We start from the raw sequence: 26,055 nt of genomic DNA, 5'->3' as shown, positions 1-26,055 counted from the left end.
TATACATATATATATGGGATGCTTTTTGTTGATGAAGTGAGAAAACAATAACAGTAATCATCCTGGGCACTTTGTTGACTCAGCAAACTGGATCTGCTCCAGTCTCTTTATCCTTACCGATGTATTTAAAGACTATAGAACTTTGATATAAGGCAATCACAAGAACTTTGGATGATGCTTCTAGTCTGCTAAACTGGTCAAGTTTCTCAGAAAACTGGAAGCATATAGTATCACTAGCTTCTGGGATGCTCGAGTATTTAATATAGCTACATGGAATACACCACTTCTTTTAATGAATTCCATTACCTGGTAACTACTCCAATGTAACTGATTAAAACATATGTCTTAGTATCATGACTATCTTTCCTGACTTCCAAATTTATCTGGTGTCAGAACTTAAGGTTACTGCCATGCTAAATCCCTTGTACGAGATGTGATTCTACCTTAAGGTTTTAATTTTCTTTATTATGATACTTCCAGATATGGAAAATGTGAAATGATCATAATTGTCATGATTTTGGAAGAAAGTTATATATATATATACTTTTTTTTTTTTTGAGATGGAGTTCGCTCTTGTTGCCCAGGCTGGAGCGCGATCTCGGCTCACTGCAACCTCCGTGTCCTGGGTTCAAGTGATTCTCCTGCCTTAGCTGGGATTATAGGCATATGCCAACATGCCCAACTAATTTTTTGTATTTAGTAGAGATGGGGTTTCACTATGTTGGTCAGGCTGGTCTTGAACTCCTGACCCCAGGTGATCCACCACCTCGGCCTCCCAAAGTGCTGGGACTACAGGCGTGAGCCACCACGTCCGGCAAATCAACATGTATTTTAACACTTAAAAAGTAGATTGGCCACGATACTTTTTAAACCCAAATTTAATTTTGTGTGTGTGTGACTGAGAGAGCAATTAGTTATTACAACAGAGGCCAGAGTCAACTCTCATTTTTGACAGTCATAAGGTAGATTTCTTGAAGCTTTGAGATAGCAAATCAATGATTCTTTAAGTGAAGAAGAATCCACCAAAACATTTATGTAGCCCTTTCTTTAAAAAAAAATTGTAAATCCTAGTATTCATAACAGTAGTTTCAAAGGCGATCATCAGTTTTAAACAGTTAGATAAAATCCATATAATAGCAGTTTTGTGGGTTTTAAAATCACACACTACCAATGAGATGATATTTACTAACACCCAACACCATGGATAGTTACTCTAATTAGGACTATCTTCATTTTGCAGAATCAGGTAATGATATTTGTAAATTGGCTCTTTAGAAATGAGGCTCTTCCTGCCTGGAAAAAGCCTGATGTTTGTTAGATTTGCCAAAGAGGAAGAGAGCAAATGAATGCCATTTGACTACTGTCCTTCAAACTTTAATATCATTCCTAACGAATGACAATCAAGACCCAGGGAGGAACAGAAAACTCTCCTGTCAGATTGATATCTGGGTAACCTAGTGAGCCAACTACCTATGGATCAGGGATTTTATTTCCAAAGATTCTGAGACACCTAGCTCTTACCAATGTTCTGTCTTCCCCATTCTAGGAAGAAACTCCACTTAATGTGGAGCATGAAGTGACTGAGGAGTCACAGAACTGTGTCATTCTTGGCCACTGATGTTGGGGAATATTTAATAGTGCTACACCAGAAGTTTGCTGGGGAACACACAGGGAAGCTAAGCAGGAAAGATATTATTTCCTATCAAAAAAGCTTAGAAACATTTCTCAATTTAAGCAGCATGTCAGCTAGTGTGCAGTTGTTAGCAGAGAGACCTGCTTCCCTCCAACAGACTGCAAACATATAGTCACACAGCCATTTCTGGGCACTGGAAATAAAAAATAGCCCCCAGTCAAGCAGGACACTAGGGCAGGAGGAACATGGGACCTAAGAGGATCCAAACTTGGACCAGCATAGGGACTGTTTGGGGCTTTCATCAGGTTATCAATAAGAACCTGAAGATTTGTACAACTTCTTGCATAACTTCTAAGGTTTATTCCATGCTTGGGGGGCTGAATCTAGCTTTTTTTACAAACTGAGTTCAGTTGATCTAAAAAACTCTCTGTCATATTCACTAAATCTCATGTTTGAAAGCCTCCTTTTGTTTTCTTAAACACAGATCACTGGACTGAGTGAAACCTTCTGACTATTAGTCACCTGGTACCCAGAAAGGACAAAGTGAGGTCAGCAGTTTCCTTTGCAGGGTCTGTCTTATCATGTCATAGCTGTGTTATGCAGTGAGACGAGCTCCGCCACGTATCACTGAGGCACACATTGGCCGAGCAGTTTAAAAGTACACAAATTGTTTCCCTATAATGATAGAGCCACCTACACAAGATTATCTTAGATCTGCTCAGATTTCTCTATCTGACTTGCTGCCATCTGAGTCCATCATTATCTTTCACATGAATTACCATGTGGCCTTCTCTGATCTCTCTGCTTCCATTAAAACACATTCTGCAAACAACAGCCAGAGATGGTTTAAGCAAGCCAAACTGAATCACCCATGCCTTACCTCAGTCACTTGTTATTCTATCACCTTGATTTATTTTCTTTATAACACAATTTGTCTCATTTCCTTAAATTATTTGCTTGGTTATTTATTGTCTATGTCTTCCCATCAGAACATGAGTTCCATGAGAACAAGGACCTTGTTTCCTTGGAATGTCTACTGCCTAGAAAAGTATCTGTCACATAGCATAAGCTCAAGGAAGATCTGTTGAATTAAAAAAAAATGAAGTCAAATTGTAAACATATTAAGTTTCTCTCACTTCCTGTTTCCTTGGAACTTCTATTCTTAGCTCAAGTCCTGAACAGTTTCTCTCAGCTTGTACATTGGGTAGGTGGACAAAGAAAATCCCCTCTTGTTTAATCCCAGTTCCAGCTTGCACCTGCTCATCTACAGGATAGCCAATCTCAGCTTGTGCTCTTTCCCAGGTACATATAATTTGGAGACTTCTCCTGGCTTTTCTGATCTAGGAGCACAGACTCTGGCTCCTAGGAGCATTGCTTTCTGGCTTCAGTCCGTTGTGCCCATGTTCCAAGTCCTCTATCCTCATCCCTAAAATGTCTCTATTTTTATGAACCTCCAGATTTTGTGAAGGCTCTACACTTCTTTATAACTCTGGCTTCTTCTCCCTAGCCATGCCCTGCAGCAGTATACCCTGTAGCTTCTACTCTCCTGTTCCTTCCCCGCCTCCTTATGCTCTCAAACTCTAGCCCGAGTGGTTTTCTTACTTTTCTTGTAGTCTTGAAATGCTCTACTCAAAGAAATATTTTGTTGACGTATAAATGCACAAGTAAAAATAAATCATAGTGGCTTTTGAAGTGTGTGTATATGTGAGGTGTTTCTGCACAGAGCCCTGTAATTGGCACACACAAAGTAGTCCTTAGGGTTGGAAACCACTAACCTTGCTTATTCCTCCTTCTCAGACAAACATCAGTACAGAGCATAAACATATCTATTATCTAATTATGCTCAAATATTTTGGATTCCTAATCTTCAGATTTCCTTATGAAGGAAAACAAAGTAAGATAACAATTGCTCTTGAAAAGCTAAGAAGGTAGAGAAAGGGAAGCTTTGAGACCAATTCCAATTCACCCCCAACATAGAGTTCAGACTCTTCTGAAGGTGGGTGATTTCTTAAGAAAATTAAGGTCCTCACTTCTCTCAGTGAATCAATATAGAAGAACTTTCTCACATGAGGTTGCTGGTTGGTTTCATTTAAAAATTTTGTGAATGGGAATGGTTATGTTTATGGGTCATGTGTATCTTTCGTATTGTTTTCCTAGCATAGAAATTTGTACCTCTGTAAGGAATAGAATTGTCTTGAATCTCCGTGTTTCTGTTCTTTGAGATAGCAGTGTGTCATTAAGTAATCTCTTCAGATAATCAGAATACCTCAGAACTCAGGCTCCATCTCTTTAACAAAGATATAGCACAAGAAGCTCCTTGATGAGAACATTTTGAGAACAGTTTGTTAGGAAGAGCAGACAAGGTGAATGTGGGCCCCTTTCTGAGATGATGCAACTGTTCTATATCACTTTCCCTTTCTAGATTATAATAATAATCAAATATTACAATAAAAAATTCCATTATGAGGGTATCCAAAGCAAAAAAAAAAAAGGACTTCTATAAAGTGAAATGATCTTTCTTAGTAATTGTAGGGGCTATTTTCATAGTCGATAAGAAGTTTGGTTTTAAGATTATGGAAGATGATACCTCTGGATGACCTGGATATCCTGGAAGGAAGGATCAAAGAAGACCTGGGGAAATGGGCTGAGTTAATAATCTGATAAAGGAGACCTATGATTAGAGTACTTTTGACTGAAGAGGGAGTGTGGCCCTCCCTGATCCTCAGCCTCTGAGGCATATCTGCAGAAGGTAGACCCCACACTAAAGTTTTAAAGTTATAGGCTAAAGCGACGGCCAAGGAAGCCAGCCTTCTCTGGTCTAAGACCATCTTTCTTTGACAAAAAAAGTTGGTGACCCTATGCCAATTCTCAAAACTTCTCTTGGTTATTTTCAATAAAATAATGTAAACTGCAAATGTATGATACCCATTGATTGTATAAATATACCTCAGGCAAACTGAGTTTAGCAAAGAAGTAACTGGGGATTGAAAAGAGAAAAGAGAACACAGAGTTTGTAAAATGCTCAAGAAATGTATGCTATTAGCTGTTGATGCCCTAGAGCTCATGTTTCCCAGAATCAAGAAAGAAGTAACTGGGGATTGAAAAGAGAAAAGAGAACACAGAGTTTGTAAAATGCTCAAGAAAAGTATGCTATTAGCTGTTGATGCCCTAGAGTTCATGTTTCCCAGAATCAAGGGAAGGAAACAAGAAGGGCTTCCAAAAGATTGGGTTCTTCTTTCTTTTGTTTCCTCTCTTCCCTGCCATCTTCCCCCTCAATCATTCATTTGCTGATTCTGCAGTATTTAAGGGCCAGAAACTGAGGTAGGTATTAGAAAAAGAGCAAAGGGCAATGAGACACAGCATTGCTTCCACTTCATTTACAGTTTTATGGAAAAAAAAGACATTAAATAAAAAGTATAGAGAAACCTGGGTGCTAGGAAAACTAAATTAGAGGAAAGAGTGTAGGCAGGTGGTGTGTGTGGGGGGCAAGTTCTAAGCAAAGGAAAAGCATATATAAAAGCCTATAAGGGAGAAAATCATTGAAGGCCAATGATACACTGACATTAACATTCCTTCCAGATTTATAACTCCTCTACTGAAGGTAAACTTGTTATTCTACACTTTGCACCATTTTTTGTTCACGAAGCAATGACACAAGACAGAAATACTTAAGGTGGTTGACATCTTTCAAAGATAGCAGCGTAGTGGAAAAACTAGAATTAACTTTTATTTGATAGCTTGCTAGAAATGCAGGGGAAACTGAGGGATTGCAGGTGGTAGGGATTAGGAGAGAGTAGAAAATGTCATGGGAAAAATAAGGATAACATTGGAATTCTTACTGTAACTACACACACTCTCACCCCCCTGCCCAAAAGAATGGATTTAAAAAGAGGGAGAGGGTGCAGAAATATTCAGATAATTACCCATTTCTGGGATGACATGTAGCTTTTATTTTATATGCAACTCCCTTCCACTGAAAGGAGATTGCTTACAGCTAGAAGCACTGCCTTAAGAAGAATTCTGAGATCTCAGGTTAGCAGGAAAGAAGGATGTCACCAAAAGTACATAGTTATGGAAGAGGAGCAAGGCAGCAAGCATGCTGCGTGTTTGCTAGTCTGATTCAGATGGTTGAAGAGCACCTAAATTAAGCTGAGAATAACTTCTGGGCTGTAAGTGCCAGTGCAGGTTAGTTTCCTCTATCATTTGCTCATTCAAAGAACTCTACTAGTATGAAGTACCAACTCTTAAGAAATTGTAATAATGTAGTAGAATGAAGAAGAGAAAAGGACCAAAGTTTGCCACTATACTACTGTTCTGCTGAGTGTTGAGGGCAAACTTCTGAGCCTCAGATTTCTCACTCATAAACTCTATAAACATATTACTGATTCTAGATTTGATCACCACTGTGTTATTTGATCACAAATACAGTATTCCCTAGATCAGTGGATGTAAACTGTGGTAGAGTCTGCTAAATGACGTTGGTATATGTACTCCTCATCTTTTAAATGATATGACCTTCCTCTCTGCCAACCAAGTTTTAACAAGGCACAGACATGGCCACTCTGCTCAAGACTACATTTTCCTGCCTCCTTTATATTTAGTTGTGGTCACATGACAATGTTTTAAGCAACGGAATGTAAGCAGGTTCTGCGCCATTTACATAAAAGTTAACTATTTGTCTACCACTTTCCCTCTTTTCTTCTTCCTGTGGCCTGACATGTGAACAGGGCACTGGTGAACCAATTTTGACCAAATAGACTAAGAAAAACACCAGAGGAGGTTGACGTTAGAGCAAAAATATCAAAGAAAGCTGGCTCCCAGACATTCCCATGGAGCAGAGCTTCCTGCCTCATCTGGACGGCCTGCCTACTTCCAGACTGGCATGACAGACAGAAGTAAACTTTTTGTTGTTTGAGCTACTGTATTTGTGTTTTTACTGCTGTGGCTTAGCCAAGACCAGACTAATATGCAAAATCAAGTGCCTGCAGGAACCGAGAAGTCAATATAAATCAATGAATCATGTTGATGAGGACTGTTCAAACCTGGAGAACAAATGCCCTTTTTTTTTTTTTGAGATGGAGTTTCGCTCTTGTTGCCCAGGCTGGAGTCTAATGGCGCGATCTTGGCTCACTGCAACCTTTATCTCCTGGGTTCAAGCGATTCTCCTGCCTCAGCCTCCCAAGTTCCCAAGTAGCTGGGATTACAGGCATGCGCCACCATGCCCGGCTAATTTTGTATTTTTAGTAGAGATGGGGTTTCTCCATGGTGGTCAGGCTGGTCTCGATCTCCCGACCTCAGGTGATCCACCCGCCTTGGCCTCCCAAAGTGCAGAGATTACAGGCATGAGCCACCGCACCCGGCCAATAAATGCCCTTTCTAAAAGGAGCAACCACAACACCACTCCGGCCAATTGCTGCCATATAAGAATGCAAGCTAGGGGCTCAAATTCTACTGATTTACTAAGAAATCTGGATTCTCAAATGAAATCTTTCAATTCTGAAAAATATTGGCAACTAATTCAAAATTTAAAAAAAAAAACCACTATAGGTTAAACAAAAATGCTTCTATATCAGATTCAAGCCAAAGACTGCCAGTTTGTGACCTGTTTGAGATTATGGGATAGCATTGAGTATAAAATGCAAAAATACAACATCTTAACAATTAAAAAAAAAAAACTTTTACTGCCTTAAATATATACATCGACTGCCAGGTATACCTTGATATCAGAATTAAAATGTAAAAATAATATGTATCATAGGATTTGAAAAATTTGATATAAGAACGCAATCCTAAATATGAAAAGCATCCCAGTTCATGGTGACACAAATGTACGATAGTGAACCAAAATTCCTCAATCACTTTCAAATCTGTAACAGAAAGCAGCTGCATTGCTCTTAAAGCCAGTAGCTGTACCCCACACAGCAACTAGATTGTACTGAACTCAAATTTTATCCCACATCCATGTATTTATCTGTGCTATTAATTGTGGCCTTTGATGATGTATCTTTTTCTTCATTTCAGTGTTGTGCAGTCATTCAAAAATATACCTTACAGTGAATTCATTCCATGTTATTTGAACTTCATAATTCGGCAAAATAAATGCCAATCATAAACATATTTAGGTAGTAATTTTAATTAAAATGTAATTTTAGTCACATCACTATACTGTGAGCCATTAGGATCATCACAGATAACTTACTTTTGAGCTACAAAATAATTATAAGACAAACCTTTGTAGAACCAACACCTTTCCCCAATATCTAATAATGTGTAAGATTATTAGTTTTGTCTCCTGTTGTTCCTTACTTCTGTAAGAAGAGCACGTGGGCCAGGTGCGGTGGCTCACACCTGTAATCCCAGCACTTTGGAGGGCCGAGGCAGGTGGATCACAAGGTCAGGAGTTCGAGACCACACTGGCCAAGATGGTGAAACCCCATCTTTTGTATCTACTAAAAATACAAAAATTAGCTGGGTGCGGTGGTGAGCACCTGTAACCCCAGGTACTCAGAAGGCTGAGGCTGAGAGAATTGCTTGAACCAGGGAGGTGGAGGTTGCAGTGAGCCAAGATCGTGCCATTGCACTCTAGCCTGGGTGACAGGACAGAGCAAGACTCCATCTCAAAAAAAAAAAAAAAAAAGAAGAGCACATGAACATCAGCCCAAGGGAGGCAAGGTTGTGAGACAATAAGAAAGTACTCCAGGACATCCAAATGTCCACCATGGGATATGATGCCCACTGGCTACCTGGCCAATGTTAGGGTCACAAGGTAGCTGCAAAAGTTTGTCTGAGCCCAATGTCACTACCTGCATAGTTCTCTGACAGTCAAATCAGATGGTTCCAGAAGGATGCTGCAGAATGTATCTCTCACTGACCCTCTGGTCCTCACCAGCACCACCCTAGACCATGATAAATCTGTTCATTTTTTAAATAATGCAGTTTACAGGTGGATTAAAATATTTTAAATTAACTTTTCAAAATCGATCATATGTTTTAAATACTAAAAACCAAGATACAAATAAGGAATTTCAAGTTTCCTAGTTTTGTAAAATACCTTCATTCATTCTATTAAGAACGTTCATTCCATCAAAGACAGCTCACTATTATGTGTGATTTTAAGTCCCTGTCATGAATGAAAAACATCAGAGGGCTAAATTTAATTTGGCTTTATCTTTTTCATTACTTATAGGTTTACACCAGATCATTCTGTAGTTTGGTTTTGGTTATTTTCTTTTTCTTTTTACCTCTTTATAGATTCCAGTGCATTCATAGTAATCTCTAGAAGGGAGGCCAAGTCTAGGTTGGTCAATCTATAAAAAACATACATAAAAGAAAATAAATCATTCAGTGAATATAGAAAAGTTAGAAAAATACAAGCATGCCTACATGTATGTGAAAGATCCTACTCTTGCTGTTTATGGGGTAACCATCAGACACTGAGTAAATACCTAGTTAGGAAATGGTTTCTACACTACTTGTAAGTGTTATACTAACGGGCAGTTAGATAATCTGGAGGACTGTGCTGCAGATATTTAAGGAAAACAAAAGAAAGTGAACAAAAGATTTACTAGGAGGGATTTTTAATGCAGATCAGAAGGTGCAAGTGGACAAAACATGTTAGATTCTAGGACGTGGAAATTTCTAAATTACATATTCACAGATTTCCCAGCTTGCTGAGATTCTAATGTGCTCCCCTGGGAACATTCTCATCTGCTTCCACCCTTAGTTGGGATCCCCTTTCATTGGTGGGAGTGGGTTAATATTCTTCAAGTTGATTTGGATGGATGGGGAGAAGGGGAGAAGTGGAAAACCTCTAAGGTAACTCCAGAATCTTTTAGCTAATGTAACTTGTGCCAGAAAATGTTTTTTAAGATTCTCTACCCTAAGGGAATGGAGGCGACTTCTCCTTGGTTCTCCCCAAAGCTGCTCTGCTCAGAAGAACCTCAGTAGACCCAGATAGCAGTTAAGGGTGTGAAAGAGGAAACTCAGTTCTGCGCTAATGTGTCTGGTCCATCTTTAATAACCAAGTGAGAGCTACCTGGGCATACTTGCAGCTTTGCAAGATTGTTTCCTACTCACTGCATGGCAACATGAGTAAGGAGGCCAAACAGAGCATTTCTGGGTTAAAGAGAGAATCCTAGCAGCTGTGGAGAGCCTAGGCCAATACAAAAGAAAACATAACCCAAAGAACTGGTATAGAAAGAGCCAGAAGATATCTCCACATGAAGGGCCCTGATCCTTCCCCACCCCCTGGTCCTCAAGGTGATCCTGCAAGGAGAAAGTTTCAGAAGAGAGAGAGTCCACTGCAGGAGATTTGGGTTCAATTCCTTTCATGATTTTAACAAAAATGACCATAAAGATTTATGCAATAGTGACACAGATATGATTAGGTGATTCAGTAGCCCGCAATTTTTTGTATAATTTCTTATACAGGAAACCAAAAAAAAAAAAACAAAAAAAAAGGAAGAAAGAAAAACTCTTTAAATTTTTCAGTACATTCCAAACATATTCATTAATCTAGTCTTAGGTGACACCTAAATCAAATTGTTTACATTTGTAAAAATACAATAAATCCATTTTAAAAGAAAGGCATTTTATTTACCTTTAGTTGAGAAAAAAGTACAGATACTCTTTAGTGAGGAAAAAAAATGATGTTTAAAATCCCTTTTCTGTGTTCTTTTTGAAAGCAATTATTATTTTTTGGTTTCTAGACCTGCATTACTTCTATAAACCAAAGCATGCTCCTTTCAAGTGCTATACAAAGAAATTAGGAACTTTTTGTGAATAGGAGGGGCCTAGAGCCCTTCTTATCATTTGTTTTGTGAAGGGAGAGGTATCTAAAACAGAGGTAGCAGAAGCAAGGGGTGAGTGTCTAAAACACGACATTAAGAAAATACTTTCAAAATTGGAACTCCAGGTATTAGGGACAAAGCATGAATATACTACCTCGTTGCTTATTCAATTCAATTGAAAATAGCATTATTTCTAAATATCAATAACAACAATGTGTGTGGAAGTTTTATTACCATTTAAAGGTAACTTTAGTAATTTGACACACAAACTTACATGAATTACATGATTCACAGAATTCTTATCATCAGTGCCAACAAACAAATTAATGAGGACTTTTTTCCCATATTTAGAATTCAGTTGTGCAATAGCTTTTTCAGCTGTCCAAGAAGCACCTAAAGCAATAAAAGATAAAATATATCTTTAGACGCTTTAGTTCACTAATGATATTATAATAACATAGATTTTATGTGGAAATTATTTTTTTTAGTAGGAAAATTGCCTTACCATATTTTTGCTCCCAGTTTTCTGTTGCTACTGGCCACCCATATACGTCTGGTAACAGTTTGAGTAGAGGTTCTCCACCTCTGCTATCAATAGCAGCTTTTGGAAACAACAAACATAAATTCAATTAGAAATCTAGGCATAGTTTGGCACCAATATATGTATACTCCTAATGAAATCAAATGAAGAGCACTTACATTCATTTATACAAGACCTGTACAATGTTTTTGCTTTCTGCACTGCTACTATATCTTCAGTTTTGGGTTCTTGAAGGACATCTGAAATAGGACATTTAATAAAATGCATCAACATAATTGCTCATTTGCACTATGCAAACATAATTGCTCATTTGCAGTAATTAACATTTGCAAGGTGGGTTCAGTTAAAAAAAACCTCACTTTTCTGGAGGTACATTCATTTCCTCCCCCCAGTTCCAAAACATTATAGGAAACACCAAACCCCTTACCAGATTATCATTCCTAGCACAGAACTCGGAGTCAGTTTACTCAGCCAATTTAGATGAAAGTCCTTTTGACTAGATTATCTTTTTTTTTATGAACAGTGATGCATACGGCTCTGCCATAGGTAACAGCTACTTTTCTTGAAATTGAGATTAAAAAGAAAACAATAACACAGAGGAATTTGGAATTTAGTATGAATAGTCTTTTTGATGGCTGGAAAATAATTATCTTTGTGTGACTGTACTGTTCATGCTCCAAATGAATGAACTGAATTGTCCTACTTGTTTCAATGTTAAAAAGTAGAAAAATTGTTCTTCTACAAAATAACTTCTAGAAGAGGGGAGAACAGAGAACAGAGGATAGGAGGGACTTGGCTAGATTTCTTAACTTCCCAGGGAGACAGCCTTAGCCAGGTTAGAATATACCTATGCTGGGAAGGCAAATCTTAGTAACATCTTACAGTGACTTTAACACAGGGTTTGGGTAGGGAGACTACAGAAGTAGGTTTCTGTGCCAAACATTTAATTTTTTTTCTTCTGTAAAATGGCATAAAACTACCATCTTGGCTGGGCATAGTGGCTCACACCTGTAATCCCAGCACATTGGGAGGCCAAGGCTGGTGGATCACCTGAGGTCAGGAGTTCGAGACCAGCTTGGCCAACATGGTGAAACCCCGTCTCTACTAAAAATACAAAAATTATCTGGGCGTAATGGCAGGTGCCTACAATCCCAGCTACCTGGGAGGCTGAGGCAGGAGAATTGCTTAAACCTGGGAGGCAGAGGTTGCAGTGAGCCGAGATAGCACCATTGCACTCCGGCCTGGGTGGCAAGAGCAAAACTCCATCTCAAAAAACAAACAAACAAACAAAAAACCAAACCTGCCATCTCTAGGGATGATACAGCTTTATCATTTGCATACCTACAAATGAAAGCAGGAATGCTAAGTGATGTCAACACATTAATTTCAGTGTCTGCCACTATCAGAGTGACTTGGTGGTGGTACACAAATCCTGGAAGGATTATTAACTTTTTAGTCTTCTGTGACATTCCTTGTAACAGCTAACAATTGTATATTTAAAAAATGAACATATTAAGAGGGAAATCTTTGATGCACAGACACAGTCTCTACTAACCTTTCAAAACGACTTCTAGTTCATCTCTTAAAATGTCAAAGTTGCCATAACGGGAGCTGGTCTCGGGAATGACATTGCGTTTCAACCAGCCTCCGCAGGCATATTTGAAAAAGTCTGTACAAGGCTCAGCGGTGGCATCCATGTTTTGGATCAGTCGAGCAGCTGCAAGAGCAGAGAAAACACTAGATAAAATGATGGGTTTATTTCTTAAGAGTCTTAAAAGGAGAAAAAGGCTTATTGCTTCCTTTTGATTGCATCAATTTGTCAGATGCTCTGTTTTCTTTTTTATATAAGTCAATTCAGGGGGATGAGGAATACTATCTGTGTATAGTTCTCTTTTCCTTCACTATAGTTGGTTCGTTTTATTTTGAACTGTGTGGGTCCTTCCACCCTGGGTCCCACAGCCTTCCCACCCCACCCCCGAATAACTAAGTTTCTGGCTAGTTCCTATCTCAGAAGAACAAAAAATAGAGGTCTACTCTGAGTTGGCCATCCTGCGCCTGAGGTTAGCATGCCATTCTTCACTCTGATAACTTTAGTTGCCAACTCCGCTCTTCAAAGTGCTGTGACTTTTGAATGTCTCTGAGACTCCAAGCCATGGAAGACTGTTTATGGATTTTTATCATTTTAGAAAGGATCTGAAGCCACTGTTATTACTTCCTGGACCTTGCTCAAATAAATTTTGTAATTCAAATTTGACATCCAATTTGCATTTATTTATATAGAGTCTGTCATTATAAAACTGGCTGTAAGCTTATTAGTTTTTCTTAGGTCCACTTTTATCTTTCAGGACTATGATGAAGATGCAAATCAACCAACACTGAGTATTTACAATCAAGATGCTGACTCTGCTAGGAGCTGCAATTGATAGAAAGATGTATAAAATAGGAATTATTACCAATGAAGAGGAGAATATGGCCCAGTACCCATAATGTCTACACCCGGAACAGAGAAAATTCTGCTCCTGCCCTCCCCACTTTCAGTCTCATACAAGTGGAACTGTTTTGCAATGAAAACAAAAGAGCAATTGAGAATTCATCTGTATCAAGAGAATATAAGCTCTCAGATGAGCTTTTGAAAATACTTCACTTTCTGAATTAATTAATTAATTAAAAACTTCAAACAATTGCTGAGCTGTGTGGATTTTTTAAACTTGGTATGGTAAACATGGTTTCCAGCTGAGCCTCAAGCACCCACCTTGAACCACCTTTTCGGCACGTTTGCTTGTCTGGAACCTCAGGACCCAGCTCTTTAAAACAAAACGCTCAGGACTGTTACCAAACCAGTCCTCTCATGATTTTTATGCCTTAGTATACAGCACAGTTGCTATCATAGCCTCCTGGATTTGAAACTTTGAGTAAAACTGTATTTTTATTTCCCCTTGGTTTACTGGTAATTCCTTTGCCCCTCTTCCATACCTCTCATTCTGATTGGTACCTGGTTTATATCATCATTCCTTTTTGACTAGAAGTCACCCAGTTCTTCATCTTGATATATTCTACACATCTTTCACAAACCAAACTTCCCAAAAGACTCTTTGACACTGGCCACAACCTTGCTGAAAAATGTCAGTGGCTTGACATTTCCCAGGTTAAATTATAAAAGCTTGGCAGGGCACGGTGGCTCACGCCTGTAATTCCAGCACTTTGCCTGGCCAACATGATGAAACACCAACTCTACTAAAAATACAAAAATTAGCTGCCCATGGTGGCAGGCACCTGTAGTCCCAGCTACTCAGGAGGCTAAAGCAGGAGAATCGCTTGAACTCGGGAGGTGGAGTTTGCAGTGAACCAAGACAGCGCCACTGCACTCCAGCCTGGGTGACAGAGAGAGACTATCTCAGAAATAAAAATAAAATATTTAACTTGGTTTCTAAACCTTTACCAGATTAAATGTATCACCCTACCTTCCCCTTTTCCTCTTTTGGTGGTTTATGCAAACTCTGTTCCAACCAGATGGACCTCGTCAATGTGTCACAAACACTCTTTGTGTTTTCCTAGTCCTGTGCCTTTGCTTTAACCTCCTCATCCCACAGCTTTGATTGCCTCTGTCATTCTTTCCAAATTCTACCCATCATTCAACATTCAGCTCATGTTCCATCTCTTCCCTGATGCTTATGTGACTCCAAACTTCAAGGAATATTTCTCTTGACTCCTGAGAGCTCATTGCCTCACTCTGTCTTCAATGTGAGACTACTTTGAGTTTTTCATTGTAAATACCTACTCTGTCTATCTAACCATTTTGTTGATGTGATTAATCTCTTTGTATCACCTAGCACCTAGGTAACAGGGGTGCAATTATGTTTATGTGTGACTGAATCATCTATGAGTCTTCTTACCACCTTCTCTTACAGCCCATCACTCACCTCCTCTCCCCTTGCCACAGAGGTCAGATCAGTTCTCAGTTCATTGCCTCCAGAGTCCATTCCATTTTTCCCATTGTTTCCATTCTGTCTCAAGCCCTCTTTCTCTCAGACTCTATTTGTGCCCTTTTGACAAAGTTGTGGCTCCAGGCCTCTTCTTACCCATGTCCATTCTGTGCTCCACAGGCAGATTCATATTCTCATAACACTTCAGAATGTCATTTTCCACTCCAAAGTTTTCAATACCATCCTTTTGCGATCATAATAAAATCCAGATTCCATAGCGCATTCTAACACTAATAGAACTAATGAAGCTTCTCCTTTGCTCCTTTCTTACATGAGCCATCTGTCACAGTTAAATGAGTATATTCAGTTTCTGTGAGACATCTTATGGTTTTCTGCCTCTGTAACTTTGACCATGTTACCCAGCCCCTACACGTACTAATAAATATTATTTCATATTATTTCATTTTAGAATTTCAGGCATTTTCAAAGCCCATTCCAAATACTTCTTTATGAAAGACTGGCCTGACAAAAATCTGTATCAGCTCACAACATATTCATTTTTTGCATGCAAATTCATTATCTCCTCACCTGGACTGTGGCTCTGTGAAAATAGAAAATGCATATTCTCTCTCACAGAGCCTAACACTGTGCTCAGTCAAGACTTGCCAGTAAAAACTCCAACTTTAACACCTCAGTTAAAGACTAGGAAACTGATCTAAAAAAAAGTAGAGAGAAAAAGCAATTCCCTTGAATTTTGAAGGAAATAAAAATATGGTAACGGGAAAGGTGAAAAATAAAGATCCTAAATACATGGAGGATTATTATGTAAAGTGAAAAACCAGAAAACTAGAGCCTGAAAGAAGTGCTAACTACAGACATTCTAAGAACACACTAAGCAATATATAACTCTTCTCTTTTAAGATACTTAAAAACATTTAAACTGAATGTTGTGAAGGCTATGCCATTTGGAGGGGGCACTTCTGTTTTCTTCCTCTTTCTGGGGAAATGAAAGCTTCTGTCACGACACCACAGAGCAATAAACTCTACTCAGAAAAGTAGTGAACAAGTAATGAACAAGCAGAATGAACAAGGAGAGCATGAACAAGCCCTACTGCCTATTTGGAAATACCACCGGTCCTTAAACACTCTGAATAAAAAGGATGGCTGGAGGTTTCAGTTCTCTGATCATGAGTGCAAATTCTCCATCCTGTAAAAGCAACTGTACTTCCCACATCTCCCAGGAGGCAAAAAATACAGTTAAATTACTTGCATCTGCACAACAAACCAAAGAAATAACATTCGGTTTGTGAGGGATGTGCAGAGCAGAGAGAGGAAGAGGCAACTTTGCTAACTCCTTCCAGGGCCACTCTTTAAAATTTCCCTTTGACCAGAGAGCTTGTCTGAGCATGGATGCATCCAATCACTTCAAAGAGCGCTCTCTGTTCTGCTGAATATTTTGGGGCCATGGGCCAAGGCAAGTCACAGGCTACCACTTTTATGCTGGGTCTTTGATCAACCTTCCTTTAATCTCTTATCGTGAGTTTGATTCTCGTTTTGCACCTTATCCTCTGGACCTCCTCTGTGCTGATTTTTCTTTGAAGTCAGTGGTAGACTTGTGGGTAGAAGGCCGTAGGAAACAGACGTACAACTGTCAAACTGGTTGTAATTGTTTTCATGTTTTGTACTTTGTTTTGAATTACTCAACCTCTCCACATAGCCACACCTGGGCTCTTCAGATGTTTCCTTATCTGTGGGTCTCTGACATCTGGGTAAACAAATGTGGTTTAAAATCAGACTAAATTGTTCATCTTAATAAGCAGATATAAAAAAATAATGTAATAAAGGCAAATGTATTGACATGGAATGTTGTTGACCAGATATTGTAAAGTGAAAGAGCATATACTATGATTTTTTTAAATCTGTATAAAAGCACAGAAAATCTAGAAGGATATATACTAACATATTTACAGTAGTTAGATTTGGGTGGAGGGATTATGAATGTGTTTAATTTTGTATTATTTGCTTACCTTTATTTTCCAATTTGTATTAGATGAACATGCATTACTTTTGCAATAAGGGAAAAAAGTTTATTTTTAATTTAAGAAAATGGTCACATAAAGACAAGAGAAGTATTCTTCTATTAATAATGAGCTTATTTCTTACAAATGACAATTCTGAATGTTTCGAGCTGATAATAAATGACACCATTTTCTTTCTAGCTAATCTTCTTGTAACATTCTCCCAACTTATTTGACTATAGGAATTTAAAAACAAGTTCAACTACCATCTGGGAAGTTATTAATTACTGTATTCCTCACTGAAAAGTCTATTGTGTGTGTATGGATTGGGAGATGTCGTATATGCTGGGAAAAACGTTTGGGCTCTTTTAAGCCAGACAGACCAGTTCTGAATCCCAGAGCTCCATCACTTTTTAGTTGTACAAGATTAAGTAATTTTTCTAAGATTAAGCAGCTAGTAAATTATGGGGCCCCAAGGCTTGCACTTAAGCATGTATGGCTCTGAGCCCACACTCTTCCCTTCCTGCTTTGAATGCAGAAGGCTAGTGGGGAGCATGTGAGAAGCAGCACCTTGCACAGCCCTCCTTTCCACTCCTTTTCAAGTACCCTTTTACTCTTCCTTTGCCCTGCCTTCTCCTTTACTCATTCTCTTTCCTGCCACTCTGCAGCCACAGCCTCCCCACTGTCGGACTTATCACCAACATTTCTTGTTGGGACAAAGGCAGGACAATGTACAGCATGAGGACTTGGAGAGTCCGCAGATGAATTTTTCACAGTGGAGTAACCAGACAGGAAAGTGGCATGGAGGCCACGCTAGGTGGACGCACTCAAAGGCCCATCCAGGGGTGCATCTTTTTGAAGTGGCCATGTAGCAGGGTTCCTGCCTAAGCTATCTTTGGAGCACATTGGAAAATGGAGTGTGAAAAATCTCAGCAATATGTTTTAGGGCAGTACTTGTCAACCCTGGCTAAACATGTGAATCATCTGAGAAGGCTTTTAGACACACGGATGCCCAGAATCTACTCCTGATCAATTCAATCAGAATCTTTGGAGGGGGTCCAGACATTTTTTTAAGGTTTTCTAGAGTGGGTCTAATGTGCAGTCAGGGGGAACCATCACATTAGACAATTGAGAAACATGGAAATGAGGACCAACAGATCCAATATCAAAAAAGTATAGTCCCATACTTACTTGAATTAGGAATATTTCCTTTTGCCTTTTCAGTCTGCAAATGCAAATGGGCTTACATCATGGCAACCTATGTTTTGCAGTGACTTCAGTCTCTTATAATTGGCTGGCAAAGTGTTGCAGGGAACCTCAAATGTGTCTCATGCATAAGCCCACGACCCCAAGGCTTCCACTCTGCTCCACTGACTTTAGCCTCCACAGCCTCCTACCCAGACACCACCCATGATCCAGTTCCCGCTTGGTGCTGAAGCTGGATGATGCAGGGAAAATACCTCCCTTCCTCATCTTTCATTGTCTCAAGTCTTGAGGAGGGCTCTTAAGATAAACAGGTCTCTTGAATTTTACCCCCATGGCCTCCTCTCTCAAGAACCACAAGCACCAACAGGCCTGGTTTTGGAGTGATTATAATAGCAAAAACTGTACTATATTCAAAATCACTTCTCTCTTCTGCTGGCCAAGGAATATTTTTGTTGATATCTCATGAGGCTCATAGGCCTCTCAGAAGAAACTTGAGGCACAGCATTCCATCGGTCTGCTAGACACGATTAGACATGGTGAAATTCCAGTTACATGGGACCCCACTACATGTCTCCCTTAAGAAGACGCAACCTTAAGTCTGCCTTTGAAAGGCCTCCAAGCCACAAGATCTCCCCTTTCTTATCTGCATGCCTGACTTTCCAACATTACCAATAGTTTGCTAACTGAAAATAGGATTTTGGGCACTATACACAACAACTATTTTAATATTTATATATGTACATTCCCTGGAGGCTTGTTTTCTGGTGGAGAGGGGAGGGTTTAAAGAAATTTCTACATTTTCAAGTGCTCCTGGGGAAATTGTCAATAAAATGGGAAAGTTGACATAAATATGATAGTCACAAACAGCAAATGAACAAAATAGATAGCATAAAGTTTTGTGCTGTAGTACTATTATATGGGTTTAATTTTTTTTTTTTTTTTGAGATGAAGTCTCGCTCTTGTCCCCCAGGCTGGAGTGCAATGGTGCAATCTCTGCTCACTGCAACCTCTGCCTCCTGGGTTCAAGCGATTCTCCTGCCTCAGCCTCCCAAGTAGCTGGGATTACAGGCGCCCGCCACCATGCTTGGCTAATTTTTGTATTTTTAGTAGAGACGGGGTTTCCCCATGTTGGCCAGGCTGATTTCGAACTCCTGACCTCAGGTAATCCACCTGCCTCGGCCTCCCAAAGTGCTGGGATTACAGGCATGAGCCACGGCGCCCGGCCGGGTTTAATTTTTTTAATGTTCATCATTACTTAGCAGGTCTTTGATGATTTCCCATATGAATTATTTCACAGGAATTAAAAAACAAGTGTGGTTTATTCTAGTTATTTATATGAGTTTTGTTCTATATAAAGTCACTACTACACTGAATTAGTGAATACTGAATCATTGACCCTAGGGGAAATACAAGGTTAGGTTCCTGTGAGCTTCTGGTCACACAGATGATTAATACACAGCCTTGTGTTATGTGTGTTTCTGTTTAAAGACACCTTATTTAATATATTTTGTTGATGCACTAACATTTAACTCACACCAACAGCACTATAACTGATGCCTGAATGATGTTTATCCATTGCACATATTTTCTCTGTAAGGCATATCACAGCCTTCTTGTGCTTCAAAACACTAGATAGCACTTCCACACTATGGTTGTGGACCATTTTAACAGTGAAATAGTCATCAAAAAGCAAAAAAATGCAAAAAATGTTGACTAAATGGACTACAAAAAGGATCCTTGTCTATAGTTCCCTTGTTCAATCTCAGCTCAGTACATGTGTGTAGAAAGACTCAAAGTTTTTTCACCAGTCTGTGCATGTCTGTAAATGACTGTGAGAGAGCTGCAAGTAGTGATTTGGGGGTAATAAATACATTTTAGGGAGTAGGTGAATTGGCAAACACAGAATCCACAAATAATGAGTAATGACTGTGCTTATATTCCTTTTTTCTTTGGGTCTTTTTGAAGCATCTAGAAAAAGTGTACAAAACAGGAAAGAAAATTAAGTGGGAAAAAGATACAAATCATTTCTTTCTCAGTTACTACTCTATTTTAAAAACTCTTGGTCACTATAAATTAGCCACATTTTAAATAGGTTAGGCATCTATTTACAACATACATACCACATATATACCCCCGGTGCCATGACAAAATTCCTCCACTGACTATTCCTTTTTTTTTTTTTCTTTTTTTGAGACAGAGTCTCATTCTGTTGCCTAGGCTGGAGTGCAATGGCATGATCTCGGCTCACTGCAACCTCAACCTCCCAGGTTCAAGCAATTCTCCTGCCTCAGCCTCCAGAGTAGCTGGGATTACAGGTGCCCGCTGCCACGCCAGGCTAATTTTTGTATTTTAGTAGAGACGCGGTTTCCCATGTTGGCCAGGCTGGTCTCAAACTCCTGACCTCGTGATCCACCCGCCTCAGCCTCCCAAAGTGCTGGGATTATAGGCATGAGCCACTGCACCCGGTCCCTCCATTGACTATTCTTAATCTGCACTGAATTAAGGTTTAGGGATTGGTATATGAACAAAGCTGTTTTCAGCTTGTTGTCTTCAAACTGCCTAAGCTCTCAGCTTCCTAACCCCAAACACACAACACCAGTATCCTAACATCATTATAATTAGCCTGATTTATAACTGTTCTAGAAGTGTCCAACAGAGGTCAGAGAAATGTTGGGGAACCCAGGAGCAAATGCTCTTTTGTAAAGACCTTAGGACACCCATTTCTGACCGAAACTTCTGTTGTAAATGCTTGCTTTATTAGCAGACACTAAGCTTGATATTACTTCTAGGCAATTTTTGACAATTTAAAAATCTCTTTTGACAACATTCTGAAAGTACAAGTGACCCTATTCCCTTGCTGCCACCCTCCTCCCACCATCCCTCCAACCAAAATTCAGAGAAAGTCAGAACTTTTTAAAAGAACCCAAGGAAAATGCAATGTAATCACAACGGGTCACAAAGGATTCAATTCAAAAGGCAGCAATGTGAAAACTGGAATCTGGGGAACCATTCTTGAAGAGAAAATGACTGAAAACTAGCAAGCACGTAGACTCTAATGCTAATAAAAACCAAATGGCTTTCATTACAAACACTCAGGATGCTTCCACAATCCACTCTCCATTTTTAAATGAAAATCCCTGCCCCCAAATTGCTTTTGTGATGCCTTGGTTGAAGAAAGATGGAGAGTGGGGGATACCAGATGCTGAGTGTAAACTGGACTGCTAGTTTTCATTTAACTCAAACACTCCCTGTCAACCACTGGTTACGTTCCAAGAAAGCCAAGGTCATGACTTATACTTGTCTAATTGGTGAGTACCAAGAAACCATCACTATACAACTGTTCAGAAACTAGCTGCCGACTTAACAAATAGATATGAAATAAGTTTCCAAGCATAGTGAATTTACTCTGTACAGCTGTACTCTTAAGTAAGGAGACCTATTTTTGCTGTTGTAGTTTGAGGAGTAATTAGTTTATAACTATATTTCATATATACATGTGACTAATTTATCCTAAATGCATAGGTCTTATACATACAACAAATATGCATACACACATAGGTACAAGCATATGAATAATCAACCTAGAATCCATTTGCTATCAGATAAATTCACTATCAGGTTTAAATATACAATGTAAATTACAGGATTTTCATTAAGGTTTAGCCAAAGACGCTTAAATGTAATAATAATAATAATAATAGAAGCCAACACTTGACATATGTCAAACGCCAAGTGCCAACTTCATGCTGGCTGTTTTTTAAATGCTTTCTTTAATGTTTGTTTTCTTTTAACCTTGTAGGGTAACTATATTTGTGTCCCCATTTTCCAAATATAGAAATTGAGGGTAAGTAATTTGTGCCCAAGTTCACATAGTTGGCAAAGGATAATGCTGTGGTTTGAACTCAAGAAGCCTGGTGGCCAACGTCTGGGATCTTATACTATGTGAAACTGCCTTGGGTTTTAATCATTTTTCTTCCTTAGAACTGCTTTATAAAGTAGGACATATCACTCCTATTTTAAGAAAATCTAGGTATGGAGTGGTTACAAACTCAAGGTCACCAATGTAAATTTAAGGAATTCATCTAAAGCTGAGCCTAGGTCTAATTTTAAGCTGATGCTTTTTCCACAGTATCATTCTGCCTTAACTCCAAATAACATTTAAAAATTTTCAGAAACTCTGCAGAGAGGCAGAGGAACCCAAATTAAGTTATAGAGCAACCACTGTTTTTCTTGACACCCAATTAAAATATTAATTGCTCTATAACATGTATACAGTCATACAAATTTTTTTCACCTCATTTGGCCCTGGATTTTAGAACTCATTGAGATAATCACAGAAATCTCATGTCTAATGGATTCACAATAATAATTTTCAGTTGGCACTCCCGAAATTAGTGATATTCTTCAGTCTTATCTCATAGTCCACTTCAATGAATGGCTCAGAGCCAAGGGAGGACTGGCAATTATTTTCCAATAGGGATTCCTCCAGAATTTGCAACCGAAACATATTCTATTAATAATAATAATAAAAAGTACTCTAACTGTGTTACAGTTAAGTTAAAGTGCTATAAGTCTAAAAATAATTTTTCTTTTTCAGGTGCAATTTGCATTTTGAATCCTGAAAGACTCTGCTGGCGAAAAGCTATTAGGAATTATACTGTAATTTAAATACAATATATCACTTAAAATGAGTTATCAGACCTGCTGTTGATTATAATGTTAGCAAATGATGATAATGTTCCTTTTTTAAACTAAAGCTATAGAAGGTCATGAAAAGGCTACATTGTTCCCTTAGTAACCCTCTTCAGGTAGATCCCAAGTTCCCTGGACCCTGGCAGACATCTCTGAAGAGGGAGCAATGGGGCTCCACACCCATGTTCCTTCTGTTTAAACATTGTGTTATTTTGGATCATATTGTCGGTCAAGAATAACCAGCCAACTTCAATAATATGTAATTACTGAGAGTAACTCAAAGCATCCTGCCTTTGCATCAATTTTGGTTAGGGAGTGGTACAAAAAGACAACAGCCAGAGGAAAGCTGAGTCGACGGTGCCTCTCGAATGCTGCCTAAAATGAAATCAAATTCTAAACAGCCTCTTCTCTAGAGAGCACTAATAAATTTAGTAACTATTAATAAACCAAACATTTGATTGGCACAAGGCAGTATATGGCTCCATATGTTTATATTTTTTACTGAGTAAATAGCTATTTTCTATCATAGAAGATCCAGAAGATTATGTTAAATCATTGGCTTTCTCCAAAAGATTTTCTTCTTGTGAAGCACGAAAAGACTGAAACTTTTCATTTAATTTCAACAAATATTGATGGCCTCTATATACCCGACACTATTAGGAACTGAACATACCATGGTGTGATAAACAGACATAATCCCTGCCCTCACAGAGCTTGCAGGGTTTCATCTTAAACAAGACCATTTCTTTTATAATGCACGTGAACTCCTAGATGGTAACTATATCTAGATATGAAAGGTTGTTTTGTGATGCTCAGGTCTCATCTTCAATTCTCAAACTTACTCAGTGTTCAGTTGACAAGTAAAGCTCCTACTTTATTCAGTTGATAAGTAAAGCTCCTCCTAACCTAGAGGTAAGGAGTCTCTTGTAATGTCCTTCCATAAGTGAGTTTATGCATGTATGCGTGAGCTGGCTAGGAATTTGAATTTGTGTGTTATGAATGAAGTGAGCAGGGACAGAGGAGTTTTAGAGGATGGTGGTTGTTGAAGAACAGCAACACTTAGCTCAACAATGGTGTTCAAGAGAAGAAGAATACAGAGTGTTAAAAGAGAGAAGAAATAAATTATTGAGAAGGGAGGAATTCAGAACAAACCACAGTTGGAAAAGAAAAACCAGACTGATAGAGACTTTGCTCCTAGAGAGCTGGAAATGCTTACACCCAAGTAGAAAATTAGTTGAAATTTTCCCTTAAACAGAAAAATAGTGGGAAAGAAACACATCCAGAAACTGTTTCCTCATTAACCTCGTTCTAGCTTAGGAGGGTAGAATTAGCAAGGTGAATTAGACAACTGAGAAGAGAGTAATTGACTTTATTGCTAGCAAAGAAGATGGATCAGACAGAAAGGGGCTAAACCTAGGAGGCTTGATACAGAAATACTGAACTGAGAAATCTGACTTACATAAGCAGGACCTAGCTAGACTGAAAACATTTCCTTGCGGCAGCTATATTTGTGTATTAGGTATGCTTACAAGTCACCTTGCATAGGCATCAATAGTTTTGTGACTTCAAGATAAGGAACCTGAGAGTATATTTATTCAATCAATATTTATTGGTAACTTACACATTGCTGGGTGCTAGAAATAGAATAATGAATAAAATAGAAACAGTCAAAACTTACATTTTAGTGGACAAAAACCAGACATTGAACAACTAATAACAAGTGGGATATGAGTTATAGGTAGTGTATAGGGTGCTCTGGGAATGAAGGAGGAGCTACCAGTCGAAGGTAGAGGAGAGAGGGCAATTCATTCATTCCTCTGGCCATTCAACAAATATTTGAGTCAGGTTCTGAGCTGTGTCCCAGACAGAGAAAGTAGGTGACGTTTTTGACAAAAGAGGCAACCGAAAGAGGACTGGCATGCAGAGTGACTCTCTGCCGGTGTGGACAGGTAGGCTACCCTCTGAAGAAGGGATAAAGGAGGAAGAGGTAGGTCTCAAGGTTTTGGCATGCTGGGCGCCCTGCCTGTTATTCACTGGTGGGAGCAGAGGCCTGGTCTTTGTCACCCTGCCCAGTGAAGGGGAGGGAAATGATCATGGGAAAGAGACCTCATTCTTGCTGAGGTTGCAAGAAACGGCAGCCTTGCCCTAGAAGCCCTCATCATGGGCATCTCATGAGAACAGCTTTACTTTCATTACAAGCTGTCTTTATGGTTCTGGCTGGTTGCAAAGTTCTAAATCATCTTGTTAACACATGCCCTGCCAAGTTGACTTATGCTTTCTCAAGCCTAAGTGCGAGCAAGTTCTTTCCATGAATCCAGGAAGGGCTCTTGTGGACTGCAAAATGGATGACCATGTGGTTAGGTGAGGGGATGAAGCCTCAGATCAACAGTGCAATGAGTTATCAGATTGGTATGGTATGCACAATTTTTGAGAAATGACTCAAGGTATATTTCAAGGTAATCCACAGAATACAAAAGCAATAATTTTAAGTATACCCCCACCCAGGGAAAGGATTCTGATTCCTATCCCTAGCACAATGACTAGCCCATAATGGACACTTGAAAAGGATCCTTCATTCTCAATTAATTATATGTACTTATAGTAAATCATCACCATCTGCTATTTGTAAACTAAAACCTGCACATGCACTGTATCAGAATCTTAAAACATTCTGATACTAGCTTCTTTTTCCTGTTACTATCCCTGAATAAAAAATGACTTTTATTGCTCATTTTAAAGTCATATAGGCAGGATCTAAAATTTTTTTAACTTTTAACACATAATTAGATTTCCTTTTACTAAATAAACAAAACAAAAGACCAATTCCCCCCTCCTAGGTTTTGAAAATTAATAGGTGTGATGGCTGATAGGTGAAGGATAAGCAGGATGCTTGGCTGTCTGTGTTGGCATACAAAATCAGTGAAGCTGTTCCTTCCTCAGTAAATGAAGAAACATTTTTTTTCCATGTAAAACATTCATCATTCACATAAACTGGGCTCTGGTAGAAGTGGTTTGACTAACCCAGTGAGACTGAATCCCGGTTTAGTTAAACTATAAAGGACCATCAGCAGAAGAAGTTTCCAGCTACAAGCAACAGAAAGAAGTCACACAGGGAGGGCACCCATGGCAGCTGTGAGGAGGGAGCTATAACCAGCAGATGGTGTGTGTTGATCCAAGGAAACTTCAGTTCTTCGTGGTCTGGCAAAAGGTCATGAGGTAAATTAAGAGCTAAGCTAGATTTCAGTCCCAGAAG

The 26,055-nt window shown here is 39.0% G+C and overlaps 1 protein-coding gene across 8 annotated transcripts in view; it reads right to left on the bottom strand.

Moving 5' to 3' along the window:
• MME (membrane metalloendopeptidase) overlaps nucleotides 1–26,055 on the bottom strand; it is a 106,235-nt gene that overhangs the window by 54,159 nt on the left and 26,021 nt on the right. For all 8 annotated transcript variants that reach the window (XM_054480049.2, XM_054480050.2, XM_063661310.1 and 5 more), the window contains 5 exons: nucleotides 12,519–12,680; nucleotides 11,122–11,202; nucleotides 10,928–11,023; nucleotides 10,697–10,815; nucleotides 8,875–8,940 (listed from right to left, as the gene is read on the bottom strand). In XM_054480049.2, coding sequence (XP_054336024.1) covers nucleotides 8,875–8,940; nucleotides 10,697–10,815; nucleotides 10,928–11,023; nucleotides 11,122–11,202; nucleotides 12,519–12,680 — 524 coding nt within the window. The remainder of the gene's footprint in view (nucleotides 1–8,874; nucleotides 8,941–10,696; nucleotides 10,816–10,927; nucleotides 11,024–11,121; nucleotides 11,203–12,518; nucleotides 12,681–26,055) is intronic.

The sequence above is a fragment of the Pongo pygmaeus genome, chromosome 2 (assembly GCF_028885625.2).
Source record: "Pongo pygmaeus isolate AG05252 chromosome 2, NHGRI_mPonPyg2-v2.0_pri, whole genome shotgun sequence".
In the NCBI taxonomy this organism is placed as follows: domain Eukaryota; kingdom Metazoa; phylum Chordata; class Mammalia; order Primates; family Hominidae; genus Pongo; species Pongo pygmaeus.
This window is presented reverse-complemented; position numbering and strand designations above follow the sequence as displayed.